The 19,857-nt window shown below is 44.1% G+C and overlaps 2 protein-coding genes across 8 annotated transcripts in view; one reads left to right on the top strand and one right to left on the bottom strand.

Annotated features, from left to right (window-relative positions):
• Nucleotides 1-8,737, bottom strand: part of LOC147571941 (uncharacterized) — a 241,017-nt gene extending 232,280 nt beyond the window's left edge. For all 4 annotated transcript variants that reach the window (XM_086695143.1, XM_086695144.1, XM_086695145.1 and 1 more), the window contains exon 1: nucleotides 7,058-8,737. In XM_086695143.1, the coding sequence (XP_086551269.1) occupies nucleotides 7,058-7,276 (219 nt within the window). In that variant the 5' untranslated portion in view covers nucleotides 7,277-8,737. The remainder of the gene's footprint in view (nucleotides 1-7,057) is intronic.
• The window catches only part of GRHL2 (grainyhead like transcription factor 2), a 176,253-nt gene continuing 163,462 nt past the window's right edge, over nucleotides 7,067-19,857 (top strand). For 2 of the 4 annotated variants that reach the window (XM_086695139.1, XM_086695138.1), the window contains exon 1: nucleotides 7,174-7,397. In XM_086695139.1, the coding sequence (XP_086551265.1) occupies nucleotides 7,378-7,397 (20 nt within the window). In that variant the 5' untranslated portion in view covers nucleotides 7,174-7,377. Of the gene's footprint in view, nucleotides 7,455-19,857 lie in introns of all 4 variants that reach the window. The other 2 variants (XM_086695141.1, XM_086695142.1) reach the window with 2 other exon arrangements.

Here is a 19,857-nt window from a genome sequence, read left to right as displayed (position 1 = left end):
TCTGAGTTGTTTCCCTGCTCATTTCATTTTATTTTTACCCTCTGGAAAGGTAAGCCCAGAAATTTAATCATAATTGCCTCAATTTACATCATTTAGAATCCACTATACTGAGCACTACATGGTCAGATCAATCAGAAGGTTCATAATGCTTAAGTTCTCAAAAATAGTATTTTATCTTTCCTCTAAAAGTTTTCTCCCCAACATTTTTTTCCATTTTTTTCTTTCTGAAACACCTGTTAGTCACATATTAGATCTTCCTGACCCTTCTTGCAATTTTATCTTTTTCTCTTGTATTGTCTATTTTGCTGTCTTTTTATTCTATTTTCTGGGAGGTTTCTTAGATTCTGTCTTCAAATATACCATAAAAGGCTCTATTTCAGCTTTTACATTTTTAACGTCTGCAAACTCATTTTGGTTCTGATGATTGTTTCATTGTTTTTAAATAGTATGCTCTTCTTGTTTCATGACTGTAATATCTTATATATTAATTATATAATCTTTATCCCATCCCTGTATGGTACTGTTTTCCTCAAAATCACTCTTTTTTAAATTTTTTATTATTTATTTTTTTAAATGTTTTTATTTTTGAGAGAGAGAGACAGAGGCAGAGACAGAGACAGAGCATGAGTCAGGGAGGGGCAGAGAGAGAGAGAAGGAGACACAGAATCCGAAGCAGGCTCCAGGCTCTGAGCTGCCAGCACAGAGCCCAATGCGGGGCTCAAATTCACAAACCTCGACATCATGACCCAAGCCCAAGTCGGACACTTAACCGACCGAGCCACACAGGCACTCCAAAATCACTCTCTTAATTACATTTTTGCTCTGGCCTTTATACTCCATTTTGGAGGGTTTTTTTCTCAAAGGTGTGGCAATCATTGACCTCATATTTATACTTAAGAGCATGGCATAAAAAGCTTATTAGAAGTTGCCTGGGTGAGGACAGGACTTGTTGACTGATGGAAGGCAGGCATGGGTGGTGGTGGTATAAGCTTTGCTCCAGGTTCCCTAAGCTAGGTGGAGAGAGCCAGGAGATGGTATCTCCCTAATTAGCATATGGTCTTTCACTTACTCCCCTGGCTATTCAGTCCAATGCCTCACTCTTGATGACTGATGTACCCAAGCCTCCAGTCTTCCAGGTTCAGTCTGACACTTCCGTCTCCTGCCATGGAAGAGGGATGGGTTTGTGGGCTGAGCTGTGTCTCCCCTAAATTCATGTGCTGAATCTGTAACCCCCCGTGCCTCAGAATGTGACTGTGTTGGGAGATGGGCTTTTAAAGAGGCAATTAACATAAAATGAGATCATACGGCTGGGTCCTAATCCATTACAACTAATGCCTTATGAAAACCGGCTGGCTCAGTTGGTGGAGCGTGTGACTCTTGATCGTCGGGTTGTGCGAGCGCCACTTTGGGTGTAGAAATTACTTACAATAAAATCTTTTTTAAAAAAAAAGTTAAGAAAAGAAAAGAAAATTAGGACTCAGATGTACATTCACAGTGACAAGACTATTTGAGGACAAAGCCAGAAGACAGCCATGTAGAAGCCAAGGAAAGAGGCTTTAGAATGAAGCCAACCCTGACAAGCCTTGAATCTTGGACTTCCAGCCTCCAGAACTGTGACAAAATAATTTTCTGTTGTTTAATATTTTTTTAAATGTTTATTTTGAGAGAGCGAGAGAGTGAGCACGAATGGGGGAGGGGCAGAGAGAGAGAGCAAGAGAGAATCCCAATCCCAAGCAGGATCCACATTCAGCAGGGAACCCAACATGGGGCTTGACCTACCGACCGACTGTGAGCTGAACAGAAATCAAGAGTCAGACGCTTAATTGACCGAGCCACCCATGCAACACAAATTTCTGTTGTTTAAACCACACAGCCTGTTGTACTTTGTTATGGCAGCCTTAGGAAACCAATACAGATGGGAGCTTGATTATGCCGGTGGCGGTGGGGACCTAGGGTCCTAACAGATTTGTATCCAGATTTTGAATCAGTCCCTCTGGTTTCAGCCCTACCGCTCACTCCCACCTTCAATGATAACTGGAAATTTGATTGCTCTGCCTTATGAGGTCCTACCGACTAGTCAGGCTAGTTCCCCAGGGTCATCCTTCTTCTCAGCTCAGCCAAGTCACTTCTTCCTCCTGCAGTCACGTCCCACTTCCCCGATTTTGTTGCCATCTTTACCCTTCTCGTCTCTTCTCTTACTCCTCTATCAGTGGGACTGCAGGAAGAAGTAAACACATGTATTCAGTGCACCCTGTTTTAACAGGACCACGAGTTTTACTAATGGCCAGCCCAGGAAACAGTTCTCTCCTGAAGGAAGTATGCGAACCCCAGCTGACTATTAGCTGAATTCCACACCACTAGACCAAGAGCCTTCACAGAAGGAGTAAATGTCGATGCAGATATACATATCCATGCAACTAGGAAAAACAGAAGTGGCCCCCAAACTGCAAGAAAACTGCTATTTACCGCTCAGTTGGTTAAGTTATAAATCTATACGTTGATTTCAAATGTAGGCATCCAGGGTATCTTTCATTCTTCCCAAGGTTTCCTCTTGGGGATAAGAGCCAATCAAACAAGTTCGGGTTTTTATAGTGCAAAACACGGTTCTGCAACAGATTCAACGACAGACACGCTGTAGTGGCCCGTGTATGGTAACGTGTAGGGGGCCAACAAGCAGCAGCCAGACTTGTCTGACGAGAACCATAGCCCTTGAAAACTTGGTATTTCTGCCCAGATGCTGCAGAAGGGGCATCCTTCTCCCAAAGTCTCACTGTAATAGACTCACCATAATGAAACAACAATTTAGTATCAAATACTAAACGTCTTACTTTAGGAAAATGTGATTAGCTGTCCTAACACGTGCTAAAGATTACTAATAAAAAAAATAAACAATTCCATTTTTCTTGGCTGGGAATTTAACTACAACTTTAATCTTATAAATGAAATGGTTTGGTGTAAAAGCAATACCCTTTTATCACTAGCTTTTTATCTGGAAATTTACTTGGTTGCTGCCACCTAAAGTGACAACCAAAGCTCTACACTGTGCTGAAACTTGGAAGTCTGTGACGTGTACTTTGGCAAATACCAGGTTCATTTTTTTTTTTTTTTTTTTGATGTGCTAATTGTTCCGAGTAAAGACAGTCGTCAGCCATTATATAAACAATCACTAGGTTGGGGACTGAAGAAGAAGAAGAAGAAGAAGAAGAAGAAGAAGAAGAAGAAAGGAGAAGAAGAAGAAGGAAGAAATCTGGAGAAGAAGAAAGGAATCTTGACCATCACGGACCAATAAAAAGAAAGGTTTGGCCATAAATGCCGGTTTTGTCTGCACCAAGAAATTTGGGACAGTTTGATAAAAGCTTTTGGATAATTTTTTTTTTAATGTATTTTTTTTTAATTTTTTTTTTTAACTTTTATTTATTTTTGAGACAGAGAGACACAGAGCATGAACTGGGGAGGAGCAGAGAGAGAGGGCGACACAGAATCTGAAACAGGCTCCAGGCTCTGAGCTGTCAGCACAGAGCCCTACACGGGGCTCAAACTCACGGACCGTGAGATCATGACCTGAGCCGAAGTCGGATGCCTAACCGACCAAGCCACCCAGGCGCCCCTTGGATAATTTTTTAAGTAGCTGCAAATTAAAGATGACAGATGGACTCACACTTGTTTATCTTCATTGTCTCCTAAAAAGGACAGTAAAGGGACATAAAAAATAAATACACGGGAACAAAGCGGATGAAGGAAGGGTCATCTGCAAAAGATATTTCAGTACAATTCTGGGCGACGGGGTGGATGGAACAGTAGGAACCGCTTTAAGAGAACAGCAAAAGCTACACTCGCATGTCTTCCTAGAGGTCAGTACAGAAAAAGCCCAGATTATGCTATTGTGCTTCCGAGTGCCTTGGGTCCAGAGATCATCAGAGGAAAATGCTGATGAGAGGTCCCAGCATCCCAGAAGTGAGGAAGAGGTGAGAGGCTGGGGCCTGAGTGAATGTGGGCATTTGGAGTTGTTAGGCCTTCAGGTCCCCTGTCCCATTTCTTGCAGCTGGGTGATTACCTCCAGCTGGAGAAACAGCAGAGAGACTTGTACACCAGGCATGAAGAAAGGCAGGAGTAAGGCACCTACAGGAAAGAAAAGAATATGAAAAACTGCATAGTAAGCTGTGACTCACCTGGGCTTCCCCCCCAACCCCGAACTGCTTTCAGAATATCGGCAGCCAGGTGAATGTCACTTCAGGCAAGAGATTGCAGCTACTTCTCCAGAGAAACTAAAGAGCTGAAAAGGGAAGAGCCTATAGAATAAACAGCCTCCACCTGATCACCATACAGCACGCCCACTCCTTCCCATCCTCACACATAGTTTCTGGTGGGGTTTTATGACCTCATTCTTAAGTATGAAAGGAGAGTCAACGGTTTGCAACATTTGATGAAAGCCTTCAACGCGGTGAAATTTTAGAATACTAGAGAACTAAGGAGCATAATTATGACATTTCAAAATATTAGAAACAAAGAGACTATTCTACAAGTTTCTAGAAAGAAAAATTCCTGGCCACAAAGAAATGGGAACCAGGATGCCATTGGAATTTTCAGCAGAAACACTGGATATTAGAAGATAAAAGAGCACATTTTTATCAACTTATTAATGAAGAATTTCAACTTAGAATCCTACACTTGTTCAAACTTTCCATCTAAAGTAAGGGTTGAGGGGCGCCTGGGTGGCTCAGTCGGCTGAGCTTCCGACTTGGGCTCAGGTCATGATCTCACAGTCCGTGAGTCCCAGGTCATGGGTTTGAGCCCTGCTTCGGGCTCTTTGCTGACAGCTTGGAGCCTGGAGCCTGCTTCGGATTCTGTGTCTTCCTCTCTCTCTGACCCTCCCCTGTTCATGCTCTGTCTCTCTCTGTCTCAAAAATAAATAAACATTTAAAAAATTAAAAAAAAAAATAAAGTATGGGTTGAACACAGCCATTTCAAGTTTTACCTTCTGTACCTTTTCTTGGTTTGTGGCTGGAACATGTGCCATGAAAATGAAGTGGTAACCAAGAAAGAAGGCGTAGGACAGAGAAATGGGGTTTTTGCTCTGGAGATGAAGGAATGTCCCGGGATGACAGCTGACCAGTGGGTCCTGACAGGAATTCATCTTCTTTGGAGCAGGAGGACAGTGAACTTTTGGAGGAATTTTTTTTTGGGGGGGGGAGGGGTGGAAATGGGATTGTTTGATCATTTGGAAGATAAATGTGACAGTCATTTGATACGTTGTAGAAAAAATATAAGACCACGTGCATAACAAACTAAGTAAACAGATTAAAGGCTGTATAAGAAAGAAAACAACCACAGTACACTAATTGGCTCTGCTGTGACTGGTATTTGCACAGTCATCAGCTACTTAGTGGCCCTCAACTGTGAGTGAGCTATGTTGGAAGAACAGTGGAAGGGGAGATTCTGGGCTTTGAAAGAGCTAAATCCTTATCTAAAGGCAACAGGTGCTCAAAGCACCACATCTAAAATGATAAATCAAAAGACAGCAGTATAAATCATTTAGCAGCAGAGAGGTCAGGGCACCCGGCTGGCTCAGTCGGAAGAGCGTGTGACTCTTGATCTCGGGGGTTGTGAGTTCAAGCCCCACGGTGGGTATAGAGATTACTTAAAATCTTGAAAAAAAAAAAAAAAAGAAATGGGGAGGTCAGCGACAAAAGAGACAGCTAAAAGTGGAATGTGAATGCCTCTAGAAAGGAGGTTAAGAAGGTGGGGAAAAGGTAGGTATTGCATTGTCTTAAAATATTACATTATCTTGAAAAAGTGTGTATGCTTATATTGTGGTTAAAAACGAAGAACAAAATTTTGTAATTCACTTGCTGAGCGTGAAACACGGAACAACCAAACCTTGTCTCATAATGTAATTCTCAGGAAATATGTGACCCATAAAGGTTAAAACAGAAGTTGCGTATCATCTCTGGCAACCTAGTATTAACTTGAAATAAAACAGGATATGCCTTCCATGCCCTCTTTATTTTTACTATTCATATGTATGGACTGGATTTCCTGTCAGGACTTTCACAAATATTTCTTTAGGAACAGTGGTTATAAATTAAACCTTTGGTAATTGGTGTTGTTCCCAAACAGGAGAAACAGCACCACAAAAAAGTCAGTTTCATCCTGAACTGTTTCCATAGCAACCATATTAAGCTGGAAGGATAAAGCACCTTTGTAGTCGCTGCTTCTATTGAATTACAATGTAAATGTTGATGCCTGCCTGGGAACGTCAAATGACAACAGGCTTACAGAAGGGGTTCAGTGGTTGTTTGCAGCTCTGGAATCCCAGACTAGAGTTGCCATCGAAGAGGCAGGCCTGGGCCATCTTGGCGTCTATTCACCCCAAATCTCCTCACCCCATCAAAACCACGCCACTAGCCATCTGCCCAGCTCATGAAAGGATGCTCACCTATGTGAAAATCTGTAATCTACCTGGTATCTTTTACACATCGGGACACGGAAAGTGTTTGCTCTGGATAAGAATGTTAAAAATGCAATTACACAACAGACTCGGCAATCTTTGTGTTTTTTCCCCCCTCGGCGCAGAAAGTAAACTTCAGTCCCTCACTCTTCCGACAATGTCAAAAGTCCTCTTCAAGTGTGTGTTAAAAGCCCTGCGGTTGTGCTGCCCATTTGATTCCGGTTCGGCTGGCCTGGGGTACCTGGGTTCAGCTCTCCTTTAGGCCTTCCGTTCGACCCACAATCCCTAGTGGTGGCAAGTGTTTCTTTTTTTCCTGCCCCCTCCCCCCCCCCCCCGCCCCCACGCGGCCGGCCTCCGGGAAGAAGGAAAGCGTGGCGTGAAGCCTACTCCTAGCAAATGACCCTCAGCTCCCACGGGCTGCAAACGTGCCGCCGCTCCACTCAGGTAAACTACGGAGTGAGTTACCTGCACTTGGAGAAGGGCCTTACCTGAGCGCGCCTCTGCCAATGGCAGCTCACCTGAGGGAGCTTTGCAGCCAATCACGGCGCAGCTCGTCCCTCGGGCTTGTATCCTTTAGTGAAAGAATTCAGCTCCTTGCGAGAAAGTTACCTGTGGCCGCCCAAGTCCGCCACTTTCTGCTCTGTGGCTGCCCACTGCCACCTTCCAGGAGGACTCCGCGCCGCCCGGCCGCCTCCGAGCTCGGGCCCCATGTGAGGGGCCCCCCCTTATCCCACCTTTCCGGCTAGGTGAGGGCGCGAGCGGGCGAGCGAGCGAGAGTGGTGAGGGGGGACGGAAAAGCAGAATTACCTGTAGCTCTTGTTCTGCCATCTCGGGCGCTCTCACACACCTTCACCTGCACAGACTTGAAAGTCCAGTTTCACCAGAGGCTGAGGCTCCAGGAAAAGGGGAGCGAGTTCATTGGATCAAACATGTCACAAGAGTCGGACAAGTAAGTGGATCACACGCGCCGGCTGCTGCTACTACCACTTTGGGCTGATGGCAACTGGTTTGTTATGTTTTGGTTTTTGTTTTTTAAGTTGCTATTGTTGGTTTTTTTTTTTTCTTTCTTTTTTCTTTTTCTTTTTGGTGTATCCAGACTTCTCCAGATTGTGTTTCTACCCTGGTTAAGGGGAGAAACCCTACAAGAATGTGAATGTTTAATACCCCCTTTGGGCCTTGATAGTCAAAGTGGGTTTTCCTCTTTTCTTCCTCCCTTGCGAATGGTCTCACCTCCCGTCTCCCAGGGCGAATACTTGCATATTGACAGAGGTTTTGGTAGATGAGGGCGGGAGGCCTGTTATTCCCCCCTCTCTTTAGTTGCTCCTGCCGCTTCAGGCTGCTAAGGCCATTTGGAAATTCAGCCGAGTTCCTACGAGGTGTGCAAAGGGCCTGCGAGAAGAGCGGGTCTTGGCCGCTTTTGTGTGCGCGCAACAAAGAGCCTTTATCCTGGCGCAGAAACGGCCATCTTCCCGCACTGGGGCAGGAGAGTGCGTGTGTGCGCGCCCGCGTGTGCGCCCCTGGGCCCGGGCGAGGCGCGGGGTCGCGGGGCTCCAGCCCCCGCCCCGTCCCCCTCCCCCACGCTCCCGCGGTGTTTGGCCGCCTCCCGCAGGTGCGGGAGGACCGGGCCCTACGGAAATGAGGGGAATTGATTTGAGGCCCCGATGTTGCACTTCCGTGGGGCGGGAAAGGCCGCCTGCGACTTGATTCACCCACGTCCGGACGGCGTGTGCACGCCCCTGCGAGCCCCGGGCCCTGGCCCGGCCAGCCGGGCCCTGGCGCTCCACGCCGGCGGCCGCCACCTCTGGGGTGGCTGGCGGGGCAGCGAGGGTCGCGCCGGGCCTTCCTGGGGGGCTCGGAGGGCTCGGGGCGGCGGGGCCCGGCTTCCCGCGCCTCGAAGGCAGGGCGGGCAAGCGCGTCCTTTCCGTCCGGGACGGGAACTCTGGGCTCGCCCGGGATCGGCGGCCTGCGCGGCCCGCGCCGCGGGTAGCCGGGCCCCGGGCCCGGTCCAGTCGCGTCCAGGCGGCCTCCCGCAGGCCTGGCCCCCGCCTCGGGGACGGCTTTGTGCTTAGCAGGGGGAGGTGGGGCCGAGGGCGGGAGCGGGAGCGAGCCGGAGGTGGGTCCCGCGGCCTTTCTTGGGATTAAGTGGCGACACTCCCTTCCCCCTCTCGGGCGCGTCCCTGGCTGGGAACTGGCTGAGTCCTCTTGGAAGTGCCTACGGGCCACCTTGCTGCCTGGTAACTTTGCTCTGGTGTCGTGGCCACCCCAAGGAGACCTTCCTGAGGGTGTCTCCGCCGGGGCCAGGGCGCCGGGACGCCGTCGGACCCTCTCCTGACGTGGCCCGGGGCCAGTCCCAAACTGACGGACCCTGAGTGGGCAACAGGAATGCCCGGAGGACCTGTCCAGAGGTGGAGGGGCGGGCCATCTTCAAAGTAAAGCCGCTGGTAGAGTAGGCGTATCGAACAACACAGGCTGTCATGCTTAAAAATAAAAAATAAGCAAAACCCAGAACAACAACAACAAAACCCTGCCAGATATTGGTACCGCTTTACCCACCAACGAAAAGCGGACTGCTGGCTACACAGCGGACGGGAAGAACTGCTGGAAACAAACGCTGGAAGAGGGTAGGAGTGGGGGTAGGGATAGGAAGGTGTGTGATTGTAGGAGTATTGCCCAACCCACCCCCGCCACGTTTTCTCTGTAGCCTCTGAGAAGTCACTACTCGAGCTTGAAAACTCCAGTAGCCCGAAGTCGGAGATGACAGCAGAACTTTTTGGATTGTTTTGATCTTCGTGTCAAAAAATGGTTGCAAATCGGAAAAGACTTACTGCAGTTCCTTAATTAAATCACACGATTAACATTTGGTTGCACTGCTTAGTTGTGTATTACAACATGACTCAAAATGAGTTCCTAATGAAAACGGGTCGATGTTTCTTTTGCCCTGTTAGACCTAGCGCCAAGAAACGATGTATTTAGTATTGAGAAAAGTTCAGCACAATGCGTTACTTAATTTTTATGGGTAATAACTATTTGGGGTTACTTGTATTTAAGGAAAATAGCTTTTATCTAATCCTAGTTTCCAAGACATAATTTTGTAGCCTGGGAAAAGTAATACTAATAACGATACCCATAAAAAACTGCTGCAGCCCAATTGCCTCTCTTTGCCTGGGCTATTGAGAAATTGCTTGAAATTAATAAACGATCCTTGGGATCAATTTTGGGAACTATAGCCTTTGTTTTCTTAATGTCCTCCTCTAGCGGAGGACCGGCAGGGGTGGGTCCCGGATTCGCTGGCCTGAAGTTTATGCCTTTGTGTGTGTGTTAGTTACGTGGGGTCGGGGGTGTGGGCGCTAAGAAAAAGGACAGAAGAGCGAGTTACTGGGGCTTCCTGCTACAGCAAGCAGAGTCCTGGAGCCTGAGCTTTATCGGCTTCATGGGAAAACCACCTAGGAGGCATGTTTTCTAGAAGTAACCCAAAAGAATACACACAGGATATTTTCCCATAAACCCCATCAAAGTGTAGGTAATCTTTTGGTTAGCAGAGGAAGATAATTCCAGTTAGCAAGTCTGAACTGAAGTAGCATCATCTTTTTTATGGTTGTGGACTTTTCAGATTGAAACGTTCTGCTTTTTATGTCCTGTAATGTTGATGCTATCACTAATTAAAACAAAGTATTTTTAGGACAGCTTGTCTTTGTACATATTTGAAGATTCTCTGTTCCCTCTTAAATTTTATGAAGATTTATGATCTTTGTCAACAAGCTTGTGTATTCTAGCAAGGCAATGATAGATTTAGAAACTTTTTTTGCTGCCAAAACATACAAAATATATTGAGGATATAATATTATATATATATGTATATAATTTTGATATCCACAGGTATTTTTCATTACACAAATGTTTTCTGATTACCAGCTATTTGCAACACATTCAGATAGGCATTATAAGAGAATAAAAAGATGTATAAAGATGAGCCACGTCCTCCAGGGGCTTACACTCTCGTGGAAGGTGAGACGTGAGCAGACATAATTGTAATTAAGGCAATACCTGGTAAGTGCCTAAAAAAATCACAAAGAAAATATAATAATGTATTATCAGATCATGGTATATCAATCCTCCTTCCAACTCACCTCGTTTTTGTCTAGGACAATTACTTTTAGGCATTCAATGTGGTTTAAGGAGTCTGGCCATTATTCCAGAAAAGAAACAGAAATTGCTCAAAGTTATAGATATCTCATGTGGTATAAACTTTCAAGTAATGGGATAAAACATTTTAATTAATTTTTTTACTCTTTAGTTTTATACATGCATGTTTGTTTCCATTTGGCTATATAAAATGTATTTTAAGATCATAAACATTAAGTAATCATATCTTCCTCAAACCACTAAAAACCATTAATTTATTTGACAAATGTATCTTGAGTGCCAGGCATTGATCCTGGCATTGAGACCCACTAGTGAATAGAACAGAGTCCTTGCCCTCATGATGCTTACATTCTAGTGGGGGGAAAAACAGACCATCAATCAAGAAGGAATACATAACAAAATAGAGGTTGATAAGTGATATGAAGGAAAGCAAAGCAGACCGAAGAGATTAAGAATAATGGGAGTTATTTTATATAAGGTGGTCAGGGATGGCCTCTCTGATGAGATGCACTGGAGATACCTGGGTCAAGAGTACAGGTCCATGGAAGAGCAAGTGCAAAGGCCCTGAGGTAGGAGAGTCCTTGGCATATTCAGAAAGGAGCCCGTAAATCAGAGAGGTAGAGAGATAATGGTAATGAAGTAAACTAACAATTCTGTCCTTCATAGTCCAGATATCTGTATATTTAAAAATAGGCAATTATAAATGGTTCTGGCAATGGAGAGGTGAGTAAATGATAAGCTAATAGCATCAGCCTTATCTCTTTCCCCAAGTAGCACCAGTTTAATGGTTAAGCTCTAGTGTTCTCTTCCCTACAATGGATTAAATTCTATATACTCCTTAATTTAGAGATGAATAAGTTCACATATCCTAGAAGATTCCTGGAAACTGGAACAGAAGAAGAGGGACCAAAGACAGCTGGTGCTTGCTCTCTCACCCTGCTTTCCTGCCTTCCTCTTGCCCTAATCCAGTGCAAACTTGTATCCTTTAGGAAACAAGATTTATCCACTGTGTTTGGAAGTGAGACACTCCAGTCTGCTTTGGTTAGCTTGGTAGCTTCAATGAAGTAAACTAATATACAGGCAAAATTAACATATTGAAAAATAAGAAAACGCTAGACAATAAGATAAGAATTTGGATTGACTTAAAAAAAAGTTAAATTACATGTGTGCCTAATAAATACACTATTGTCTTTATGTATATTGTGTTTAATAATAGAAATCTCTGAGAAATCCTTTAAATCATTGCTTTCCAAACTCATCTGATTACAAAAATATCACCTGAAGCATTTGGTAAAACTACAGATTGCTGGGTCCCACCCCCTAGCTATGGAATCAGAGGGGCCAGGGCATCTGAATTTAAAAATTGTCCCAGGGGCGCCTGGGTGGCGCAGTCGGTTAAGCGTCCGACTTCAGCCAGGTCACGATCTCGCGGTCCGTGAGTTCGAGCCCCGCGTCAGGCTCTGGGCTGATGGCTCAGAGCCTGGAGCCTGTTTCCGATTCTGTGTCTCCCTCTCTCTCTGCCCCTCCCCCGTTCATGCTCTGTCTCTCTCTGTCCCCAAAAAAATAAAGGTTGAAAAAAAAAATTAAAAAAAAAAATTGTCCCAGGTATATTTTATGTACATTTATGATAGTGTCAGTGAAATAATGCTTTAAGTGAGTACTCAACATTACTTTAATAAATTCAGTATATATATATATATATATTTCAGTATATATATATACACATATATGCATATATATACACACATATATATATATATATATACACACACACACACACATATACACACACACACACACACACACACACTCAGGTGTATATCCACTGTGTCAGTGAAATGAAACCTGGGAGCTTTATTTTACATTCTTTGAGCTACCCTGTTTAAGCAACTTCTGATACAATTTCAATTTGGTTTAAGAATTCTTCGGCCGCCTGTCAATTTTGTTTGCTTTCGTTGTTTTGCTGAACTGCCCCTTCTGGAAGAATGGGATCCTTTTGACAGGCCATATATTTCCAGAGCTGCTGAGGACCTCATTTGGAGTGATGTCACCCATGTGGGTCTCTGCCAGGTTTGTAGCTAAGTGTCAAGCTCAGATTTTAGGCTGGAGCCTACTCACCAGGGAGTTAGGTTAGAGTTAGAAGGTCAACCTTGACCTTCTGCACTTTCACATTAGAACCTGAAACTAGTGCACCTTTTTCTAGGGATAGGCATTGAATTTAGAATCTATTCAGTAGCACAAGGTCAAAGATAACAAGTTCGAATCTGATGTTGTTCCTGGTGAAATGATTTAATGGGATGATGGTTGCAGTTTCATTTCTAGGGCTAAGGGTAGCTTTAAGTATTACCTGATAACATGGTAGTATACTGTCTATTGTCCTGTAAATAGGTCCTGTTTTAAACTGACCACCAGGATCAGGCCACCCAAATGGGCCCAGTGCCCTCTGGTTCAAGGAGGATTAGAGTAAGTGCTGGAGCAGTTGATGAAGCACTGTATCTAGCAATTTCTATTAGACTCTGCAGTCAAAAGGAGAATTTAAACAAGTAGTCAGCTAAGTCCAACATACATAGGCACATTTAAATAATAATACTCAGTAACCTAAGAAGTATTTGTTTGAAATCTATAGATAATTTTAAAAAGATTATTATTTTGATGTTAGGTTTTTAAATCTACTTAAAATTTTTTTAATATTTATTTATTAATTTTTTTTTTTTTTTTGAGAGAGAGAGACAGATAGAGTGCAAACAGAGGAGGGACAGAGAGAGAGGGAGACACAGAATCCAAAAGCAGGCTCCAGGCTCTGAGCTGTCAGCACAGAGCCTGAAGCGGGGCTCAAACCCATGACCCGGGAGATCATGACCTGAACTGAAGTCAGTTGCTCAACCGACTGAGCCACCTAGGTGCCCCTAAATCTACTTTTTAGAAAGGCTTAGGTAGCTCAAGCAAATGCTTTGGTTCCTCTTTGTGACTTTGATATAACTGGGCATACATTTCTGGTTAAAAGATGAACAGTTGGGATAAAGAGTATTTTCCCTCTTACTTCCTCCTCCCTAGTCTGAGCCAAACATGCACCCCTTCCTTCCCTCCCTTCTTTCCTTTCTTCCTTAATCTGTCTGCTGATAACTGCTTTCTTGATTGTTTTTTTCCCTCTTATAGTACTTGGTGGAAATGGACACATGTATAGCTTCTATGCATTGAGATACATGTGAATCTGATTTTAGGTACTATTTTAGTCAGTGAACTTTACTGCATTCTCTTAGCATTCACATGGAGCATAGCATCCCAACCTTGTACCTGAGCCAAGAGTTAAGAAGATGGTAGTAGGAATGATGTTGCCTTATTTAAGTCAACTAAGTTTAACCTTGGAAAATGTTTACTTTTGAGTTATTCTTAGCATAAGAGAAACCTTATCCTAAGTCACTTAGAGTCTCCACTCATGATCCCTGGCTTCATATCAGGGTGTGGACCTTCTCTTCCTTTTCAAAAGGGATTCAAGGATTCCTGCTCAATTATAACAACTAAGTATAAGCTAAAATTGAGTAGTGATTGGTTTGGCAAACTTGTTCAGGAAAAATTCCTTAGCAAGCAGCAACAGGTTGAATAGGAATTTTTAGTTTGGCCCAGGAGGACTAGTGGTTGCTCAGTAACAACAACATGTACCTGGGAGTCCCTCAGACAGCTTCACAAGTCTTCAAATTGAGGCCCCCAAAGTTCGGGTTAACCTTCTTCTCCACCTGGCCTGCATATTTCCATCCTTTAGAGAAGTCCCAGCTCCTTGGTTCAAATCCATCCATCCGTCCATCCATCCGTCACTAGGAAATTATATTTTATGCTGTAAGTCTTTTAATGGTAAATGTATCCATCCATCCGTCCATCCATCCATCCATCACTAGGAAATTATATTTTATGCTGTAAGTCTTTTAATGGTAAATAGTAAAAAGGACTGGACTAAAATGGATTAAATGGGATAGAAACAAGAAAGTATCTATCTCTTTGAGGATCTACCTCCCAACCCCCACCGCACCCCACCCATTTTTAGTAGGAAGAGGATCAAACAGTGTTTAACTTGATGTGTTTTGGTGACTACCAGGATTAAAGTAACATTATTTCTAAAAACAGCATGTTTAGAATTGCTATATACAACACCATACAAGTGCTCATTTTTAGAGTTCTTTGGAGACTCCTGGAAAAGCTGGTACATTTCAGGGGATTTCAATGTACATTTCAACAATAAGTAGGGTTATGGAGATTGTTTACGCATTTGAATGGGCATTCAGTGGAAAGCAATCGCTGCAGGGATGAAGAGCCTTATTTTACTTTGTAATGAACATGGCAATGAACTTTGTGGGGAGCACTTTTAAAGTGATCTGACTTCACATTCACTCGCAAGGAAATGCTTCCTTTACAAGTGTGAATGCAGACACCCTCCAGAGTAGAAAAAGACAGCAAGATTTGCTTGCTGTTTCTCTTTACTTTGGTGCCGGCCTTTCATCTGAACGCTGGATGTACAAGTATAGCTTACCCCCCCCTTCCCGCCCCCACCCCTTGCCACAGTTTTTTTTTTTTTTTTTTTTTTTTTTTAGGTCTCTGAATTCAGACTGGAGTTTTAGAAAAGACAAGTGCAGTAAACGCAGTAAAGAGAGGAAGAGAAAGAGAGCAGGAAGAAACTGTTCTTTAGTCACTGTTAGAGTTGCCAGCATTTTCTTAGTAGGAGGAAAGTTGCTGCGCTACCTGGCTGAGGTTTACTGTGGGATGGCGTGTGGCTATTTATCCTTCTGGGGAATTGATACTGACTTTAACCTGAAGCCTGGAATCCTAGAGCTAGGGAGGGCTGTAGAAATCACATAGGGCATGTGAGTACCCAAGATAGGATTTGGAGCTAAAAGTTTGGTGTAAGAAGTAAAGTGCCATACACTCTTAATTCTGTGTTGCATGTTGAGGTTGTAAATATGGGTTGAAAATTGGACATTTTGATTAATTTGAAAAAAAAATACGCTGGCTTTTTGGGGGAGATTGGGAACAGGGGAGGCATTGCCTATTTACTTTTTAAAATAGGAACATGAATACATGAAATGCCTGTTTAAGGTTCTGATAGTATTAGTGTGAGTTAGAATGGACTTTCCTTCCCACACTCACCCCAAATCATTGTTTTTAGTTCTCAGTTCAGTGAGCCCCATAAAATAACTGCTTTCTGTACTTCTTGTATCTAACTTTTCGAAGAAGCGCAAAGAACAAAGGTAGCTCTTTTTTGCCTCTTTCCTGAATTGCCAATAAGATAATTAACATAAGACCCGAGAACTCTTTTTTCATTATTTTTCATCTGTAAAATAAAATTGAAATAAATGAGCTCTGAGGATAATACCTGCTGCAAAATTCTGAGTCTCAGTTTTCTCCCTGCAGAGGGTTCTGGGCTGGTGGCGACTCACAGAAACTGTAAAGGGTGTTAGCAAGATAGGAAAGTACTGGGCACAATGGGACTTGCTTCCATTCCGAAACCACCCTCACCCCTTTAGCAGAATAAAAGGTGGTCTGACTAAGATGACAAAGACATCCGGCAGGTGGGAGAAATTCAGAGGGACACATGGAATTCAGATGGGCAGGTAGGAAGTAAAATCAATGGTTTACCTAGAGGAGCCCCGCACAGCTTCGCTAGAATGATAGACAAAAGGTACAAGAAAATCAGATAATAAGGGCTGGTAGGTACTCTGAGAACTCTTTCCAGAGAGAGTCTAGGAAGTGGGTTACCCTGGGCAGGTTTGAGTGAGAATGAGGCAATATCAGAACAGATGGAACATTGAGTAAAATGTAGTAAGCTGAGAACCTTAGGCTAATTGGGAGAACCTCTTTCTCCCTTCCCTTTCCCTTCCCCTCCCCCTCCCTCCTTCCCCTCCCCCTTCCTCCTTCCCCTCCCCCTCCCTCCTCCCCCTCCTCCCCCTCCCCCTCCCTCCTCCCCCTCCTCCCCCTCCCTCCCCCTCCTCCCCCTCCCTCCTCCTCCTCCCCCTCCCTCCTCCCCCTCCCCCTCCCCCTCCCCCTCCTCCTCCCCCCTCCTCCCCCTCCCTCCTCCCCCTCCCTTCTCCCCCTCCCCCTCCTCCTCCCCCCTCCTCCCCCTCCCCCTCCTCCCCCTCCCCCTCCCTCCTCCCCCCTCCCTCCTCCCCCCCCTCCTCCCCCTCCTCCTCCCCCTCTTCCTCCCCCTCCTCCTCCCCCTCCTCCTCCCCCTCCTCCTCCCCCTCCTCCTCCCCCTCCTCCTCCCCCTCCTCCTCCCCCTCCTCCCCCTCCCCCCTTCCCCTCCCTTCTCCTCCTCCCCCTCCTCCTCCCCCCTCCTCCCCCTCCCCCCTCCCTCTTCCCCCTCCCTTTTCCCCCTCCCTTCTCCTCCTCTCCCTCCCTCCTCCCCCTCCCTTCTCCTCCTTCCCCTCCTCCCCCTCCTCCTCCCCCTCCTTCCCCTCCTCCCCCTCCTCCCCCTCTTCCCCCTCTTCCCCCTTCTCCTTTCTTCTTCCTTTTTCTTCTCCCCTTCTCCTCCTCTTCCCTACTCCTTTTCCTCCTAACTAAATATAATTCAGGGACACCTATTGCCAGACAATATTACCAAGCCAGTAGTTTAGTCAGTGTTCAGGAAAGGTATTAAATAATAGAAGGATAAGAATAGTATCTGTGGTTTCACTTCAATTATTAGGTAATATATTATTTCACATCAGGCATATATAATGACCATTCATTTAGGTCTGGAATAAAATCTCCTCTGGTATCCTATTGTGTGATATGTAGGATTTAAGGTCTCTGAAGTCAATTTTCTCAGAAGTCAGTAACTGCTAACCAGGACAAAATGGATAATGGATTGTAGCTCTTGGAAGATTTTCATGTTGGAGGACTTTTTCTAGGTTACAAGTCCCTTTACATACATTTTTCTTCCTCTGCAGACCACGATTTTTTTTTTTTTTAGCTGCTTTGGAGTCTTGGTGTCTCCTTTTAAAAATATGTGTATCTTACATATCTTTGAAAGCATTTTAATAAAGGACAGATGCTTCAATAGAAATATGGTCAAAGAACATGAGTAGATAATGCACAAAAGTTATAAAAAAACTGGGTTTGAGGAAAATACCTTTCTAGGAGGATTATAAATTATTGTAAACTTTCTGGAAGGCAGTGTGGTAAAACCGTTTGAAATGGGCCTACTTGTTGACAGGACACCTGGATTCCAGTTGTAGGGATTTGTCTTAAAGAAATAATCAAGGCTATTAATTGTAGCATTATTTTTGAAAGCAAAATATCAGAAAATCCCTCTAGCGCCTAGCTCCAAAGGATTGGTTTCTGTGCTTGGTGAGATGGTGGGATTCTCTGCAAGCATAATAAATCCTATTAAGAAAAATATTTAATGGCAGGAGAAAATGTTCATGATGTATTGTGTTGGAAAGTTTACAGACAGAGAAAATAAAGCATCAATAATAATAGCAGTAACCCCACAATAGGTTAACAGTGGTTTGCTCTCTGGAGAAATTATAGATACTACTGTCTCTTACTTGTCTTTCTAGTTTGCTTTAGTGAGCTTGCACTGCTTTTGTGATAAAAGAGAAAAATTTAAAGGTTACATTGTAAAATAGTCATTCCACCAGGGAGACATTTGAAAATAACGCTTACCTAGTCTACACAATGGAAAAGCCCGCCTGCTTGCTTGTTCCCGGTAGCATTTATCTGCTCCCCCACCCCCCCCCCCAAGAAGTCCCTGCCTCTCTCCGTACACTTCACTGCTGCTATGCCTCCCTCACCTGTAGCTTTGTTGGGTTTATGTCTCAACAACCTTGTATTTTTGGATTTGCCCAATTATCGGCTTCCAGCTATTTTTCAAAATAGAACAAATGGGTGTAGGAGTTTCCAACCCTTGTATAATTTGAAGCTGGGGAATGACTAAGAAGGAGAGGAACTCCTTCCACTCAGTAGGCTGTACCTGTGGTTTCCCTTGGAGAAAATTCTCTGTAGAGGAGGCAGCCTTGACTCAGACTCTGCCTGAGAGTTTTTGGGAGAGACTTGGTGATGAGCCCAGTTGTTTTTAAGCTATAGGAGGAACACGGAGAGCACAGAATATGACTTCCTTTAAAAATAAAAAGCAGTTGTCGGCAAGTTTGAGTTTCTGTTACTTTTTAACGACAATTTATTTTTTTCCACAATTTATTTTTTTCCATAACGTAGACTTGCATTTTCCCTGGAGGGCCGAGCGAGTGACTCATCTACCTGCTTCTACAAGCTGGTACATAGATCATGCCAGACGGGCGCTGGAGTCTGTTAGTTAAGCTGTATGAGATTGCATCACTGGATTTCCTGCAGGCTCTTTAATGGAGTCTTTGTAGAAAATATGAAATTATTTGCTTATCAACATACCCGAGAGCATCCACAGTAGGGAACAAAAAGTACACAATATGAACTTGGGGGAGAAAATGGCCTTACAGAATCACTGCAGTTGCCAAACTTCTGTCAAGGAAAGAAAAAAAAAAAAAAAAAAAGACGGGGCAGGGAAAGGGTGGAGGGAGTTTTTTTTGAAAATGGAAATGAAGTCTGTAAATAGGAGCAAACCAAAGCAATGTTTGGCTATGGGAATCAACACAAGAGTTTGAAACAGAAACTCATGGTAAGTATATCTTTTGGTTGTGGATTCAAAAGTGAAATTTGCAATTGCCCCTTTCTCTCCCATGCCTACCTGGTTTCCCCTCCCCCATATGTTCCTTCTTATAGTGCAGAAATGATCAGACCTCAAATACTGTATCTTACATTTTCAAAAATCGTTATATTCTTTGAATGTTCAAAGTCTAAATAAAAGCACGTATTCTTACAGGGCTTGTGGGAGCCAGGAGCGAAGGGCTACAGTTTTGTCTTTTTATTCGTATTTGTTGTCAATTTTAGCAAACAGCCTAACCGGTGTGGTTTGTATTCTGTTCAGCCACGTGAAACCACAAATTTGCTTTTTGAATTTGCCCGCAAATCTCGGTACACGATTCATTGATCACTTCTAGTATCCTGAGGTTGAAATAGACTGGGGCAGTGATTGTTTCTCTCTTTCCTCATTTAAAAGACCCGTATGCTTTTTTTGTCTTCCTGATCCTTCCTAAACAATGAAATACCTGTGTGGTAGATACCTGGGATACATTTAATTACAAGTTGCAAGTTTTTCTATTGCAGCATACCCATGCTTGGCCAGGTGAAAATTGAACACGCCACTGAGAGCTTTTTGGACTAACTAGATTTTGTTGTTGTTGCACCAGTATTCCTGGACTATGGAG

Source organism: Puma concolor, chromosome F2 (genome assembly GCF_028749965.1).
Source record: "Puma concolor isolate L17-30 chromosome F2, mPumCon1.1.hap2, whole genome shotgun sequence".
Lineage (NCBI taxonomy): Eukaryota > Metazoa > Chordata > Mammalia > Carnivora > Felidae > Puma > Puma concolor.
This window is presented reverse-complemented; position numbering and strand designations above follow the sequence as displayed.